This window comes from Pyxicephalus adspersus, chromosome 4 (assembly GCF_032062135.1).
Source record: "Pyxicephalus adspersus chromosome 4, UCB_Pads_2.0, whole genome shotgun sequence".
NCBI lineage: Eukaryota > Metazoa > Chordata > Amphibia > Anura > Pyxicephalidae > Pyxicephalus > Pyxicephalus adspersus.
In genome coordinates this window covers 152,109,003-152,125,709 of record NC_092861.1, presented here as the reverse complement: position 1 = coordinate 152,125,709, position 16,707 = coordinate 152,109,003, and the positions used below count along the sequence as shown (strand labels likewise).

Sequence of the window (16,707 nt, the reverse complement as noted above, 5' to 3'; positions counted from 1 at the left end):
AATGAATGTGTTTAGTTAGAACACACACGAAGCAAAAAATTTCCATACACGTTGAGCTTTGTGCTCCTGGGCTTAGTATATAAAGAAAATTTGAGGTTTTATTTGGCAAAGTTTTAGGAGCTTTGTTGAAGCCTTTAAAGCCCAATCGAAGTCTCACTTCTTCCAATAGAAAATGCTGCCACTCCGGTGCTCTATGCCAAAATTGCCTAGCACTCCCGCTCCAGCATTATGCTCCTCCCACAGACTTCCTGGGGATGGAAGGGTGCGTGTCTGACCAGGTCTGTTCATTCATAGCGTGCATTGGGCAGTGCACTTACTCTTGGGCCCTTTGGATTGTTCAGTTATATTTAGATCATAAAACCAGTGTAAGATAAACATGGAGGTTGTGGGAATTCTTCCTCCGCTTGCATTAAACATCAAGTGCATCCAAACCCACAAATGGATATAGGACTCATGGCAGCTGCAATAATGTTCCTTTCACCTGGTGATCCTGCCAATAACACTCATTGGGTCGGGTTTATTAAAGCACTCCAATAATAGAGAAGATAAACTATCACTGGAAAACCTGGGTGATCCAGAAAACCTGGAAAAGATTTCTTAAATCATTTTTTATTTGCCAAATGGTTTCAATCCTGGACCAGATCCAGTCCAGGTCAGCTGGATCACCTAAGTGATCACACAGGGTAACACAAAGAGCATCTGTGCTTATTCGCCGTCATTTTATTTGGGCAATTGCGTCAGCTGGATCCTCTTTTCCCTGAGCCAATCATACAAGCCAGTTCATGTATTCAGCTGAACAAAATGAGAAAGCAGAGACGACACAGATCCACCTTGTCAAAGTGACGGCCGCAGTCAACCAGGATGGGCCAGCCCAGTGGTTGAGGACTCTGCTATAGGGGAGCAGTTTTAGATGACTACAGGACACCTCCCTCGTCTCTTTAAATGGGGTGCGATTTGTAGGGACCATTGTAAATGCCAAAGTAGGACAGACTGAGCACAGGAAGATTGCAGCTTTCAAAATTTATGGCAGAATCATTTTTTTTCTTAAAATTTTTGAAGTGATCCAACAAAATAAATATAATAGTACAAAAAGACCAAAAAGGGGCAAATATGAAACATTTATAGCAATCCCAGGAACGGTGGAAAAAGGTTGAGACAACAGACTTATTTTTTTATATTTTTATTGAAAAATATTAAAATAAATTACACTGTTTTACAGAAGAATATCAGATATTCACATACAACGAGTCCAGTGGTGCACAGGACATAACATTAACATGACGGTCACAAGAACAAAAAAATAAAGGAAATGGAGCGGGTTATCTATCTGGATCAGAAGGACTCCGCAGAACCTTTAGATTGGAGTGTTGACATCTGAGAAGCTCCACCACCTCTCATATCCATTATCACATCTTTTCTATGAACTATTGCACACAACCTGGAATTTAGTGTTGGGGGGAAGAAAGGAGGACATACTGATCATCCGTAGCACAGAAGAAAAAAAAATCCATGAACAACTCATTCTAGACGGTCAGAGATCCGGCAAGGTTTACTTATTTAGGTTTTAGGGTGGGAAAATGATGGGTAATGCTCAATATTTATTAAATGAGGGCACCGTTGGGCTCATCTAACAAGGCAAAGGAGATGGAGGAAATACCAACTCACTGACTACATGATAACTTTCTGCGACTCTTCCTAATCTTATCAAAAGCCTCCAACCAATGGAAATACATGTACTGCTCCAGGAGGGCAGAACATCCAAAGACACATTGGCTACCCCATGTAGCAATATTGGAACATTCAGCTCACCTTTAAAAACGTTTTCTTAGTAAAGGATTTTCCAATATGCTACCGGGGAGCTCACCGCTGAGCTACCACCATCATTCCAGATTACAAAACACATCATTTAGAAGTGCAAAGCTGCTTCAAACATGACCACACTGAGGGCTCACCTAAATTTAAAGCCAGGGCATTCTGCCCGTTTCCTACCATTTTAAAGAGGATCTGTCACTTTTAAATTTTTTAAAAACTATTTTGTTACTGAGGACATTTGTCCCATAGTCCTATACTGGACAGAGGGCTAATTTGATGCAGTCAGCCTGACTTTTACTGCATTATGTTCATTTTCAGCTTCTGTAAATTGGCTCCATAGATTTAGGCGAGGGAGTACCAGAGAGAATGACATTTAGCAAAGCTGCAAGCATGCTAAGGACCAGGCCACGCCATTAAACTAGATTCTTGCATCCCTTGGAGCCAATTTTCAGAAAGTACCTTGCATGGTCATTGGGTGCGCACTACCTTGATGACAAGATTGTAAGCTCTTGGGGGCAGGGTCCTCTCCTCCTCCTATGTCACTGTCTGTATCCTGCAACCCCTATTTAAGGCACAGCCCTGCGTAATATGTTGGCATAAAAAACCTGTATATAATTAATAAAATATATTTTTTTTCTTCTGTTTCATCAAATCACAATTAAATTCCAAAATTCGCTTAAAGAAAAAGTGATTAGGACCTATTAAAATAGTATCACATGACTACTAATAGTATTGCATGAAATAATGTGCCTAAAAGGTTTGCATTTCCAAAAAAAGTGCAAAAAAACCCTAGCTATTGAATGTTATTTGACCAAGGATCAGAATACCCCCCCATCCCATTTTTTGTTATAAAAAGGTAGACAGGCGATAAATATTGGTACACGGAATATGAGTGATTGTTATTTCTGAACATGGGAGTGATATACATCACTGCAAATTGTATACCTACTTCTGTAATAATTTGTTCTCCTATTCCCATTGTTTCATGATTATTTGATCTTCTGTAAATATCTTTTTGCAACCATAAATAAAGTTTAAAAAGAAGTGCAAAAACTGTTTTTAGTTTAAATCCCAGAAATAAGACCCAAGACACGCTCATGTCTTCTCCATCACAAAGCATTATGAGTTTTATAAAATGAAAGCTGCTTGCCTTTAGACGCCCTCCTTCTGATTGTTCATTCAGCTCCATCAAAAATGTCAATATGGGTGGAAGGAGGGTCACTGCTCCGATTTGGTCATATCCTTTCATTTACTTTGAGTAATGAGCCCATAAACCCAATTGTAAATAGATTCATACCTAGGACCTCCATCAGTCCTCTAAACCTATTTTACTCTTTCTAGTCTGATTACAAAGGCTTCCATGGGAAAGAAAACGTCTCCAAATATCATACACTACATTCTCAGTCCAAACAGACCGCTAAATAAATAACATGCACTAACTCTATGGATAAGTATATGAAAAGTGACAGCTCCTCTTTTTAAGAATTGAAGAATCTGATGGCGCCATTTGCAGTCATACAAATCATTTTTATATTTGCCTGTTATATTATCGTACTCTTTCCTGTGCCAGGTGGATAAAAAAGGGAATATTCTAGAATTATAAGTTTCTATTTCTAAAACAGAGAATCTGACATTCCCTGATGGGAATCTGTTACTGTCAATGAAACACATGGATTTGGAAAATTTCCACAATGGAATATCAGAATAAATGGATACATTGTATAGTGTCCTTAAAGCGTACCTAAACTCAGAAATTTCACTTTACATAAAAGGGTGGACAGCTTTTATGTAGGGTAAAATTTCTGTTTTTTTTTAAGTGCAACACCCCTTTTTTTTTTTTTAAAACAAGGGGTGCAGCACAGCCCATTCTAATGAATGGGAGTGCAGAGCCTCCCGGGATACCCAAGTCACGAATCCCAGGAGGCTGTGGCTGCTCCTTCTCCGTATGCACTAATCTCAGGAATGCACAAAAGGGGAAAGAGATGCCGATCCCACTCATGCGCAGGAGGATTGTCTCTCTTTTCTTTCCCCCTTCACAGTAACTACGTCACCCGATCTCACACCTGCACAGTGCGAAATTGGGTGACGGAGCAAGAAGACGGAAGGAAAGGCAGAAGATGGCAGTGCCTGGCGATTCCTCTGCGCTGGGACGAAGAAGAATCCCAGAACCATGGAGGGAAGGAAAGGTCGATTGTTTGTTTTTAGTTTACTTCCGCTTTAATGTACGACATTCCCACCCTGCATACGTTTCGGGAGGCAAAGCTTCCTATATAGCACAAAAAGAAAACAAACAAAAAAAAAAAAAAAAAGACTTTCCACTAAAACCCAATTAGGTCAAGGACACCGGGATGGAGTCACACGCCTCTGCTATAAAAAACAAGTCCAAACTATTCTCCATCTTCCTGTCAATATGAATGGCGCCAATCATTGGCAGCAAGCAAACAAAGTTGTAGATTTAGAATGAGCTTGGATGGATTGGCCGTCTCCTATATGGAGCTCCCAATCAATGGATCATGCAAGGGGTACCTGGACACCTTGGAATACAAACATCTATCTTTAAGGATGGAATATCCATCAAACTCTACACCCTTCATTGGACAGGGCCAATCCATACGTTTAGCCTCGGCGTCCTTTCCTAAATATGGAGATAGTAGTCCCTAACTATTCACATTTACCCAAATTCTTCTCAGGTTGTACAGTGATTCGTCTGAATACAAAAACATGCCAAGAACTTCTAAAGTAATTTTTTTCTCTCCTTTAAAACGGATCACTAACAGCATTAGCAGCAAATTTTTGAATACATAATAAGCTTCCCACCAAAAATGTGGTTGTTAATATTTACAATTTTTTTTCTCTCCATTTTACACAGCAAGAACCTTTAGGTCAAGAATAAAAAACCTCGGACATTTCTGAAATGCTTAAAACTAATGACTCAAAAACATCAAGATGCCTTAGACGTCTGACATATGGCAGTGATGCTCACAAACGTTTAAAAACAACAAAAATGACAAAAGTAAGGAATAAAGCCACTACTTAAAACGCAACAGCCTTGGAAGCCATCGGATAAGAGATGTGTGAAAAAGTAAAAAGGTAAAATTTGACAGGGACATGGCACAGCCTTTTCACTCAGAAAACATTTTTGAATTCCTTCAACTAGGAAATAGAACAAATGTTCTACATATTTTCACGTATCCCTGCCTATGACCTTTTTTAAGATCCACTTTAAAGCAAACTAAGCATTTGCAATGCAGAGACCCATCAAAAAGGCCCCCGACTTGGAGTGTTCCTATTAAAACCATTTCCAAAGGAGACAACATTTGGAGTGTCCAATTAAAATTAAAAAATAAAAAAGCTTAGACTAAAACTAGAAAAAAAAGTTATACGAAATATAAACATTTAAAACAAATACACATACAGGTTCCATCAAAAAAACAAATGTCCCATCAAAAATTCATTTTTTTGATAAATTAAGAACATTGCTTTGGCCCTACGGCTGTATTGTCGACAGATTCTAAACAAACTTTTTCAAGTTTAACATACAGTACCAGTTGTGCAAACACAAAAAAAAAAATAATGACAAAGGAGCATGAAGCAAAAACGTACAAGCTGATCCAACGTGGGCAAAAAAGTATATTAACCATGGAACGGAAAAAAAAAAAAAAAAAAATCACCCAGGTCTATCCAATTAGTAAAAAAACGTTAGGTCAATGGACAGTAAAAGGCGACCCTGGCCAGCTCTCCTTAAGGGATCACAACTATTTCCACATATTACCATATCAGGCATTAACGGTTCATCTTTAGGTACAATGGCTTCTGAAGCCTTGTAAAGCCTCCTGCATCATTTTACATAATAAGCAGCACTTCCACTTGAACCAACTTGTACTTTGGCATAGTAGTCATATAAAAGGGAGCGGGGTCTGGCAAAATGGCTCAGAGATATCAGGTATTCCCATAATAGGCATCAAACTCTTAACCAATAATAGGCAAAAAACTAAATATTTGCCAACAACGACCAGACGGTCTACTGACAGGTGATGGGGAGGACATACATAAAAGACAAGACTATTTGTCAATGAACCTTCACCCTCCTTGATGACTGTACCCCTAAAAAATGAATGGATTCTGCCACTTTTCGGGACATTGACATCTCAGTACACATTACTGTTTCGTCACCGGACAGTGCAACTAAAAAGAACTATCTACATATATACAAAAGTCCACAGTTCAATGAATTCAAGTATTTTCATAAAAGAAATAAAATGGACACAAAGGCAGAAAGCAATGTCACGCCTTGCCGAAATGCTTGGCTGTCATCCGAATTCACTAGAGGTTTTCCAGTGTAGGAATGTACCAACACTTAAACGTTTTAGAATGTTTTAAACACTTGGTCCAACTTTTGTCTCATCAACCATTGCTTTGATTATCGTCCAACACATCATGGTCAAGAAAGACTCAAGGTTTTCTTTTTAAATATTAAAACACGTCCCTGGGAAACCAGCGTGGCAACTTCACGTGTCTCCCTTGCTGTTTATTTTATTGTACTCATTTAGAAGTTGTTCGTATGGAACCGTTTCTTCCGTATGATTGCTGGATAGAGATAACTCGTCTAGACAAATAAACTCATCAAGTCGGTTGGGAGTCTCAGGGGCTTCATTATTTTCCTCTATGGATGATTTGGATTTTTCTTCGTCCTCCGATAGATCACATTCCTCCTCTACATTCCCAAAAGTAATGTTGTTTTGGAAAATCAAGGGCTTGTAATCTTTGGATTCCCAAGGTTCTGATTCCTCCTCGCTAATCCGATCTAATTGGTTGATGAATATTGTGGCTTCCTTATCCTGGAGAGGTTTTATACCGTTTGGTCTTTGAAGGCCGTTGGAGAAAGTAACGGCATCAAATCCAAGATGATTGCGTTTATTGTACACCACCATCATCTCCTTCCTCTTGTTTGGCACGCTACCAGGAAGTTCCCCATTTAGGATTCTCTCTCGGCCATTTTTCAAACCATTTTTGCCAATCTGCTTGATCAGATCATTGTAGGTTTCTTCCTTTTTGGAAAGGAAGCTTAGAATGTTCACATCCTTCGAACCAGCCATGTGGATCTGTTTGTTTTTCTTGGTACATGGGTCGTTCTCAAAGGACTCTTTCCTTCTTTTACGTCTCTTTTTAATGGCTTTGTGAACCTCAACAAACATGCTGACCTTCCAATTAATGAACAGGGATAACCAGGCAAGTCCGAGATAAATCCAAATCTCTACAAAATATCTGTACAGGACGCTATATTCCACCTTTGGATTCACACCTAAGGAAGAAAAAGAATATATATTATTTTTGGATATCGGTAGTGATCTCTGAATCACTTCCTCATATAAAATGTGCTTTTGGTCACGAGTTGTCGGACTTGCAAAACACCATTTTGCAATTTGGGAATTTAAAAGGAAACACATTTTTGGCAACTGTGCATATTACAATGATTTCAGATACAAGGACACTTATACTGGAGGTAGAGAATCAGAAGCCAAAGCAATATGTATTTTGGCTGTCTGTGTATCTTTGGAACTTCACTGGAAAGATCAATTCACCAAAACTCCAGTCTAATGCTGCAAAGGGGTGCAATTTGTTTGGGATGTGTCGCAAGCTGGACATTTTTGTGAATGATCAACAAAAAGCTCTTTATACATCACAAGTCCAGCCAAAGTCAAGGACTGAATGCATTCTCTTCAAGTAGATGTCCAATCATTTTACCAAACAGATTGTAAGGGATCCAACACCAACAAAAATAATTTTCTATAGATTAACAGAAGAAAGCTAAAAACACATCTAAACTTTGTTTCTCTTGGTGTTGCTATATAGGAAAGTTTTTCTCACTTTCGGTCTGGTGAAACCATTGTCAGTGGAAAGTCTCTGTAGCACAGCCCAATAACGTGGAAATATCTGAAGGGTTCTAATTTTTGGCCATCCCAACCAAAACTGGAAACATTTTTGGCTTCACATTCTTTTTGATGGACTGTTATTACCTTAGTGGTATATATTTTAGAATTTAACCTCTGGATACTTGGACATGTTCTTTAGAACAGTGGAGTCCCAAAGCACTTCACTAGCAACTATATAGAACATGGACTCAAGAAGATCAATAGATATGTTTTGACATTTGGAGCACCAATCTGCACCATTTCGGACATCGTAAAAAGTCCTAATTTTGCCCTTGCCAAAAAGACAAGGTTCTCTTCTCTACCTAATCTACTTATTTTTAATTTTCCTTATTGCAATTCATATTAAGCCTATATTAGATCAACACCATGCCATATTGCTCAATTTGGGTCACCCATGGTTGCTGTAAAGGAAGACAGATCAGGACACACAACTTGGAAGGCAGACCTCTAAAACTGAATTCACCTTCTAAACAGAGTTAAACTAACCTGCCACATAATCTCCAAATCCAATGGTGGTTATGGTGATGAAGGAGAAGTAAAGGCCTTCAATATAGTCCCAGCCTTCAGTTTTCATGAAGATAAAAGGAGGAATGACCAAGTGGATGAGGACTCCCCAGATGATGAAAATTGCTGTACAGGTGAACTGAGCTTTCCTCTGAAGAGAGAACAGAAAAGAAAAAATTACATTAGAAAAATTACGTTTTGCTAACCTATACATAAAAAATACTTTTAACAAAAACAGCACAAAATTGTGCACAAGCATGACAATCCAAACAAAAACAATTGCCATGGTTTGGCCCAGGTAGTCAGATGTTGGAAACATTAGATAAGGTGCAGCCAGGGCGCAGATGGGTGGAAGGTGATTGAACTTGCATGAGATCTGGAGGAAACCGCACCATGTGTTCTACACATGAGGATAATCTATAGAAGAAAAAAAAAAAGAAATCTGCCACCTGCTTTGCTTCCCGTCTTTCTCAGATCTCTAGTATGGGGCTTTCCAGAAGTTTCTTGTAAGTGGTTTATTATTCTACCCCATATTCAGAGTATACAGTATTCTGTTTCCAGTATCAAACGATACATGACCTTATGATCTGACTGCGACAGCGATTTTAATATTTCCTAATTTAACATGTGCAATAGTTCTCTCATAATCAGCTCAGGGCTGATATTGGACGAGAATCTTGCATGTGTACAGTGCTCGTCGTCCGAATGACCGTCCTGGTGGATCCACGGACGTTCGTAATGCACATGAAAGCGGAGAGAGCACAGCGGGGTGCCGCTCCCTCATCCCCCCCCCTCCCCTCTCCATAGCCTAAACCAGTGAATTTCCAATGGAATGAGGGGGCAAAATCTTTCCTCCACCAGGATGGCTGCCTCCCAGAGTATCGATTCTTACCAGTGTGACGCCTCTCTTGGTCAGAAACTGGCCCAGCCGTTTTGCTCGTCCTCCGAAAAACTTCCCCAGAGCACTGATCCAAGTCAGACAAAGTGGCACCCCAAACAAGCCATAAAATATACAGAAGAGGCGCCCAGCCGAAGTCTTTGGAGCAATATTGCCATAACCTGAAAAGAAATAAAATATACAAATCACAAGGAGAAAAAAAAAACCCACTCAACACCTTTAAACTTTATAGGCCAATTTTATAGTTGGGAAGGAGAACAAGTCCCCAAGAAAAGAAAGCTTTCCAATGGAGATGCCTTGGACCAAGATGAAATTTCCCCCTGATCAGCAATTACTTGTTTTTGGGTTTCTAGGAGAGGAAGGGAAGTGAAAAACTCAAAGTCAGAAGCTTCTTCCTCCTCCTCATATACGTGTTATTTATATTTCAGTCTATATGGGTTACAGTTACAGTATATATACATATATATAGTAGTCGAGCACATGTTCTATTTTTTTGGAGAGGGGAGGGCAGTGCTCTTCTGCAGGGAATGCAATCATCCTCAGGAAAGTTCATCTCCAATAATGAAGATGTGCAGCCTACAGAGCTTTGTTTTGCACACTTACCGATTGTTGTGATAACCGTTGCTGCAAAGATAACCGCATTCGCCCAGTTCCAGTTGTTGAAGGTGGCGTTCCCGGTTATGGTCACCCCCTGACCGGCAGCATTGGACACCGTCTGAGGATGAAAGCAGGAAGAAATTATTTCATACAGTCCTTGAACTTTCTGTTCTCTTTGTTTCTTGTACTGAGGTTATCTAAAACAAGTTTGCTTTGTGTACAGATTACATCATAGGAAAATATTTGGAACAACGAAAGGATGACTGGGAAGGTCTGTTTTCTGTAGACACCCGGGAATTATGACATCATGAGGCCAACAAGAGAGAGACTTCTATTGTAAGGAGCAGCAGATTTTTGGGGTATTTTGCCACCAATGCTGATGTGACAAATCCCCCAAGGAGGGGCACAGTTTTTAAAACTAGCTTCAGCCAATCAGGAACTATTTTCTAATAAAACTCTTTTCCAAAATCAAAAAATATAAATGTAACACTCTTAGGTTAAGATATGCTGTACTTTTTTCCAAGAAGTCCATCTTGGCTCTGGCCCCTACTGCCTCCCAAGCTGCCCTATTGGTCCTTTCTGTCTCCTAAAATCTCTTCCAAAATAATGCAATTTGCATCCTTTCTGACCCATGGAGATGTTTAGGAGGCTGGCAGTGGCCAGAAAGTCAAACTTGACAATTTAAAAGCAAAAGTAAAAAAGTTGGTCTTGGCTGTCCTATTCTCCACAGCTTGACATTTTAAATAAAAGTCAAGATTTGCATAGAACTTTAGCAATCTGTATAATGGAAATTGATTGTTTGCACATGAAGTTTTTACCCTATCTGACCTGTTTGAATTTCTCCAATTTCTCACAGGAAGTGAAATTCTTTACAGCATGTGTGTTTCTAAATTTATTTAAAGAACCCATCTCCACCCTGCCTGACATCACTCGATGTTTAGTCTCCCATTATAATAACTGCACTGTACGTCACGCATAATGCAGTCATTTTATAAGTGGCAACTTGTGCAATTTTAAACCAAGGGAACATTATATAGAGTTTATGTTACAGCACAACACTCTGCTAACCATTCAGGTGTGACTGAATCTTGTGTCGTAGATAGAACTCCCCTGGAATACATGTCACGATGCAAAACAGTTAATGTTTATCTGTGAGGTCTTCCTGTAGGCTGGAATCATGTTTTGCGTATCAGGACTGTAATATTCTGCTTTAATGAAGTGTAATGGGGATTTGTAAAACAGAAGAAGAAAGTCTCAATAGAAGGCTCGAAAAAAGTTTATGATTTTTTTTTTTACCCATATTCATGTAGCCCATTCCAATGGTGACATGGCACCTAGTGGCTACTTTCAGCTTCCTTTTGTTGACTCTCCCATTCCCAGTTTATGGCACACTCATTGCAAGACAAAATTTAAAGCTTTCAATAGGTGGGTGGGGATGGAAGGGAGGCGATTGTACCACAAGAACCCCAAAACCACGCCCAGGCACCCACAATTTAGGGGGAAAAAACAGAGCTGGAGTCTTCAAAAATCATTAAACCTTCAACTTTTACTGTTCCCAAGTGGACAGAAACAGTCTACAAGCTATAGAAACTTTATTTGGGACCCTGGAGGGATACCTCTTGTCTAGGCAATAATACTGGCCAAGCTGAAAACTTATTTTGGAAACATTTCAAGAGTATTCAAAGTGACCAAACAGTTTTTCTTTTTTTCCCCTTTTTTTGGAACTTTTACAAAAGTCAAGAAGTCCATTTTGTTTTTTTGGCCCCTTAACACATTCTTGGCCAGGCCATATGACTTGATGGAAACCTATCTGAATAATGAGGATCCCCAGTTCAGAGGGGAAAGAAGGACAACTTTCCATTTTTCATTTGCAAAAGATAATAAAGCGGGGAATAACAGATGACAGGAAAGAAAGCCGCTATCTGCTTTGTACCATTTGGTGTTTGGCTCCTCCGTACTTGGCAGCAGCGTAGCCTTCCCCGCTATCTGTGGATGTCCGTCACATGGGGGAGGATGACAAGAACAGATATTTAAGCAGAAAGTGCCAAAACCCTGCGCTAATCGGTGCCACTCCCAACCAGGGAGGAACGCAAAGAGCTTTCATCTGTGCAATGTGTTACTTGGAAGAGCCAGAAAGACAAAGCTTCAGAGAATTGACAGCAATGTACTCTGCATGAAAGAGGAGTTCCAAAAAATTAACTTTTAGTTGAAGGATTTAGATTCCATAACTTAAAGAATTAATTTTGTGCAAGAGGGCGCCTAAACCCAACTCTGTGCCTTCTAGACCCCATATGTCCATAAGCCCCTTTGCTGCCATGGTCAGCTTTTTCATTACCAATAATCTGAAACGTACATTCAGCTTTAACTATGGCAAAGTTCAGATGAGCTGTATAGTTGTACTGCAGTTTCCATTTCCTCATGCTTGTGAGGCATCGCATATGAAGCCCCTCACCATAGGGAATGGATGGGAGTGGCACAAAGGTTCGGTTCCACTGGCCATCCAATGTTTAAACATTAGTTCATTACCAATATTCTCCCTGGCCCCTTTTGGCTGGGTGCACCACCCAGCACTTTTCAGTAACCACCTGGCTGTTTTTGGGGCTGCCACCTGCCTATAGCTTCTTCTCACCCAGCTTAAAAAAAATTTCAGGGGAGAATGCCAATTAAGAACCAAAGCAGCGGTTTAGCAGACAAGTGGCCGGCAAGGTGGAGCAACCTGGAGCATAAGAAGAAGATTGATACATTGTATTTATTCTTTATAACTCTAGTCCATACAAGTAAATCTTTCAATGTTTTCATTATTTTATAAAATTTAGGTTTTTCTTGTCTTCATGCTCCAAACAGTCAACATGCAGCGCACCAGGATGGAGCAGCACCAACATGTCACCAGATCCTGGAAGATGGCTGCTTCTAAAGATGTTTTCTTTGAAGAAAAGTTTTTTCTGAAGTTCTCACACACCCCAAGTTATTATATAGCCATCATTTAAAAATGCAGCTACCTGAAAAGATTGGACTGCAAATAATGTTTTGCAAATGCCATTCCCGTGATGAAAGAACTGCTCATTGGATGCTTAAAATTTTTTACTACTTTTATATAAAGTTGTATATATGTCTAGCATTCTCCCCAGATTTTGGGTGGGAAGAAACTGTAGGTGGGTGGGTTACTGAGAAGTGCCGGGTGGTGCATCCAGCTTAAAGGGGCTGAGGAGAACATTGTAAGTCCATATAGGCAATGGCAGAAAGTTTTGTCAGTCCTGGGTCTGATTTTCTAGTATACGGATTATAAAAAGTCAATGCTGCATTATTAGGCCTATAACAGACACATGAAAATGGTTCAAGGTGGCTACTCTGAGCCAGTCCTGGCTGTCATTTTTTACAAGGTTACTGTCTTTTCATTTTGATGCAAGTCACAGGGTGAGCCAAAATACATCTCACCCCGCTTTGTGGAATTCATCCTGCAAAAACCCACAATCATGCATGCTGGGAGAGGAACAGTAGAGAGCAAATACTGCACCGCACCATAATAAAAGCAAAGCTTGTCAATGTAATCCACAAATACGTCTGTCCTTGTGTAAATGTACAATTACAAACAACTGATAAATCACCGATCACATGCACACCATTGCACAAGCCTAGCACGTGTGGTCCTACACCATGACCTTCCGGCATTGTCCAGCACTTGACACAAATCTCTCAGGGGCTCTGGAAATAAGTGTGTAAAAGGGAGGATGGGGGGGGGATTAATGGCCCCGCTTTTAATTTCCTTTCCATCAGAATTCAGAGACTGGAAAATCAATTTATACAACTCATGGAAAAAAAAAAGTCCAGATGTGGAAGAAGGTCTTGGGGCTTCAGAGCAGCACTTGACCTATAGAGATCGTTATCTGAAGATTCCGGGTCCCTGGAACGTGGAGACCTTTACAAGGAATGAATAGAAAATAAGAAATGGAGAAAATGGTCTTGCTTGTATTCAGTGCAGGCAATGCACACTGCAGATCGGAATTTTATTACAATTCTGCATGAACTCTCCCAAGGGCAGCAGGGTGGCTCAGTGGTTAGCACTCTGACCTTTGCAGCGCTGGATCCCAGGTTTAATTCTCAGCCAGGACACTATCTGCATGGAGTTTGCAGGTTCTCCCCATGTTTGTGTGGGTTTCCTTCCACATTCCCAAAACATGCAGTTAGGTTAATTGGCTTCCCCCCTAAATTGACCTTAGACTGTAATAATGACATATGACTATGGGGGGGGACATTATATTGTGAGCCAGAGACTTACGAGGCTTTGCAGGGGAGTGTACAATGCTCCCTGAAGGCAGTGAGGATTTCCAACCTGTCCAGGGCTCATTACACCGAGGGGTACACAGGACAGCACCAACTTCTGCCAGTAACATATTTTTACAATAATATTTCATACTGAACAGATATAACAAAGCCCCATCTATCAGAACCAGAGAACAAATGTAAGTTTGTGGTTTTGGTTTACTGCACCTTAAATGGCTCTGACATTTCCATTATTCTCTCTCCCCATAAAAGGTATTTTAATAGCTTTTTCATATTATCGTCTTTCCTTTCACACGTCAAAAAGAATTGAATGGAAATACCCCGCAGGCTCTGCATTAGAGATGGGCTGAAACATGCCGCTTAATAGCAAACGTTGCCATTTCTGGTCACAGGTACGGATAATAATGATAAATCAGATAACTACTGAGAATGGGAGAATGTAAAATCCCTCAAAAAGGCATTACAGGTTGGGGCGAGTGTCATTGTGGAGGAATGTATTGTACCCGGGGGCAGCCTGCAGACAGCGGCTACAAAAATGGAGCGGAGGATACCTGGGAATCTGAGTGAGTGAATAATCAAGGTGTAGAGGATGAAAGAACTGAACAGGGTGTGACTGCAGCCAACAGGTGTACATGGCAGGGAGTCTGGGGATATGGGGGGGGGGGCGCGGCTCCGCTATGGCCAGGTAATCATGGATAAGGGGAAAGACTCCGCTATGTCTGGGCCATCAATGATATGGGGGGGGGTTCCTTTTTGTCTGGGAAATCATTGATAGGGGGAAAGGCTCCATTATATCCAGGTAATCATTAATATGGGGAAAAGGCTCTGCTACATGCGGGCAATCATTTATATATATATATATAGGAGAAATGCGTTGCTATGTGCAGGAAATTATTGGGAAAAAGTGGTCCTAGGTTTATCATTATGGGAAGAAGGGGGGACCTCCTATGTCCAGGACATCAACAAAAAATAAAGGATCACAAGGGGAAAAAAAAAAAAAAGCAATCTAGCGATATAGAGTCAGTTTTAGACAAAATAGGAAAAAAATAAGTATGTATCTCAATTGCACTGCATTCCAACTCCCTGCACCCAGGTCTTTTTGGCAACTGGGGCTTTGGATAAAGCGAGGATCCTGGGCACCCAAGGACTTGTAAGCTGCAATGTTACATTTTGTTCTTGGGCTCAGATACAAATTACCTTGCTCAATGTCAGGACAAGATGTCAATCTAGAAATGTCTTGGCTGCTTTGGAATTCTGGGAGATAAAGGCTTAGCAGACAATGCACAGGAGCCAGCAGGTCATCTGATAACAATTCATGTGCTTAGTCATTATTAAACCATTACCACCTGCAAAGTCTGCACACAATGGGCACAAACTTACTCCATGCAGTCTGCCCTGCCATGATGTCACAGCCAATTCCCGCACAGAAGCCACAGGGCACGGAGGGGTCAGCACCGAAAACATCACCAACATCTCAAGAACGCAGCTGGCTGCCCGCCTGGCCTTCCTCCGGCTTCTCAATATGCCAGAGCAAATTCCTCCATTAAGTAGCCCTCCGAGGCAAATAGAGAAGAGACTTGCTCAATCCATGGCCACTAAAAACATGCATGGGGGGGAGGGATGGGATGGCTGCTATTGGTGGCCTGCTTTTGAAAATGCCAATTGTTTGGCTTTCAAAGATTTTAACCTGGTACAAGCATTCCAAGTACTTTTCATTTACCAACTTGAAAGGTTGAGAAATATGAAACTGATTATCAGATAGCTGAAAAGGGTGGAGAAAGTCTGTTCAGCAGCTTGCCAGGTTTCAGGGATCCAATCAACAAAATAAAGATTGTTTGTTAATGAAGTCTATAATGGACCTGGGCGATATATTATCAGCTGGCAAAGGAATACAAAGGTCATTCTGTGCATTCCTGATCAATGATTCTCAATCTTAAGATCACCTATAGAGACAGACAACGAACTTTGCACCAATCGAGCGATACCGGCGAACCAAATCTGCAGAAAGTTGTTTGCAGTGTTCACCGTCACCAAGTAAAAAGATTCAAAAACAAACAAAAATAGCAACCGGTAATTACCCACAGCTACTATATGAAATGATGAGGAATGCATTCCTACTTTATGAATGACATCACAAATACTTCACTTATAAAGCCATTTACAAGCTGCAGCCAATGACACGTGACCTTTCACTAATCTGTTTACTGCGATAATGAAATGCGATTGGAGGTTTCAGGAGAACTTCACAAGGTCATAATATAGCCCGAACGAGATTTACAGACTGTGTGAAAGTGCAGGGTTGTGTAAGATGGCTACCAAGCTGTAATTTACATCTCCATTCTGATTGGTTGTTATTGAATACAAAAACATTTTGCAACAATCATTGGCTATTCTCCTGCAACTTTTACATCTGACTGTGCATTGCTGGGTGACTATTCGGAGATGACCCATTTTACACTTCAACCTACTAACCCGACTCTCTCCTCTACAAACTATTATGAATACTGCGGCCAGACTCATCCATCCTCCCCGCCTACCTACCCCATACACAGCCTGCCCACCCCATACACAGCCTCCCCTCCTACCTACCCTATACACCAGCCTTCCTGCCTACCTACCCTATACACAGCCTCCCCACCTGCCTACCCCATACTCAGCCTTCCCACCTACCTACCCCATACA

General features: G+C 40.7%; 1 protein-coding gene across 1 annotated transcript in view; it reads right to left on the bottom strand.

Moving 5' to 3' along the window:
* Positions 1-1,164: 1,164 nt before the first annotated feature.
* KCNK5 (potassium two pore domain channel subfamily K member 5) overlaps positions 1,165-16,707 on the bottom strand; it is a 36,514-nt gene continuing 20,971 nt past the window's right edge. Inside the window, exons 2-5 of the mRNA XM_072410002.1 lie at positions 9,751-9,862; positions 9,142-9,308; positions 8,232-8,400; positions 1,165-7,114 (exon numbers count right to left, since the gene is read on the bottom strand). Coding sequence (XP_072266103.1) covers positions 6,321-7,114; positions 8,232-8,400; positions 9,142-9,308; positions 9,751-9,862 — 1,242 coding nt within the window. The 3' untranslated portion in view covers positions 1,165-6,320. The remainder of the gene's footprint in view (positions 7,115-8,231; positions 8,401-9,141; positions 9,309-9,750; positions 9,863-16,707) is intronic.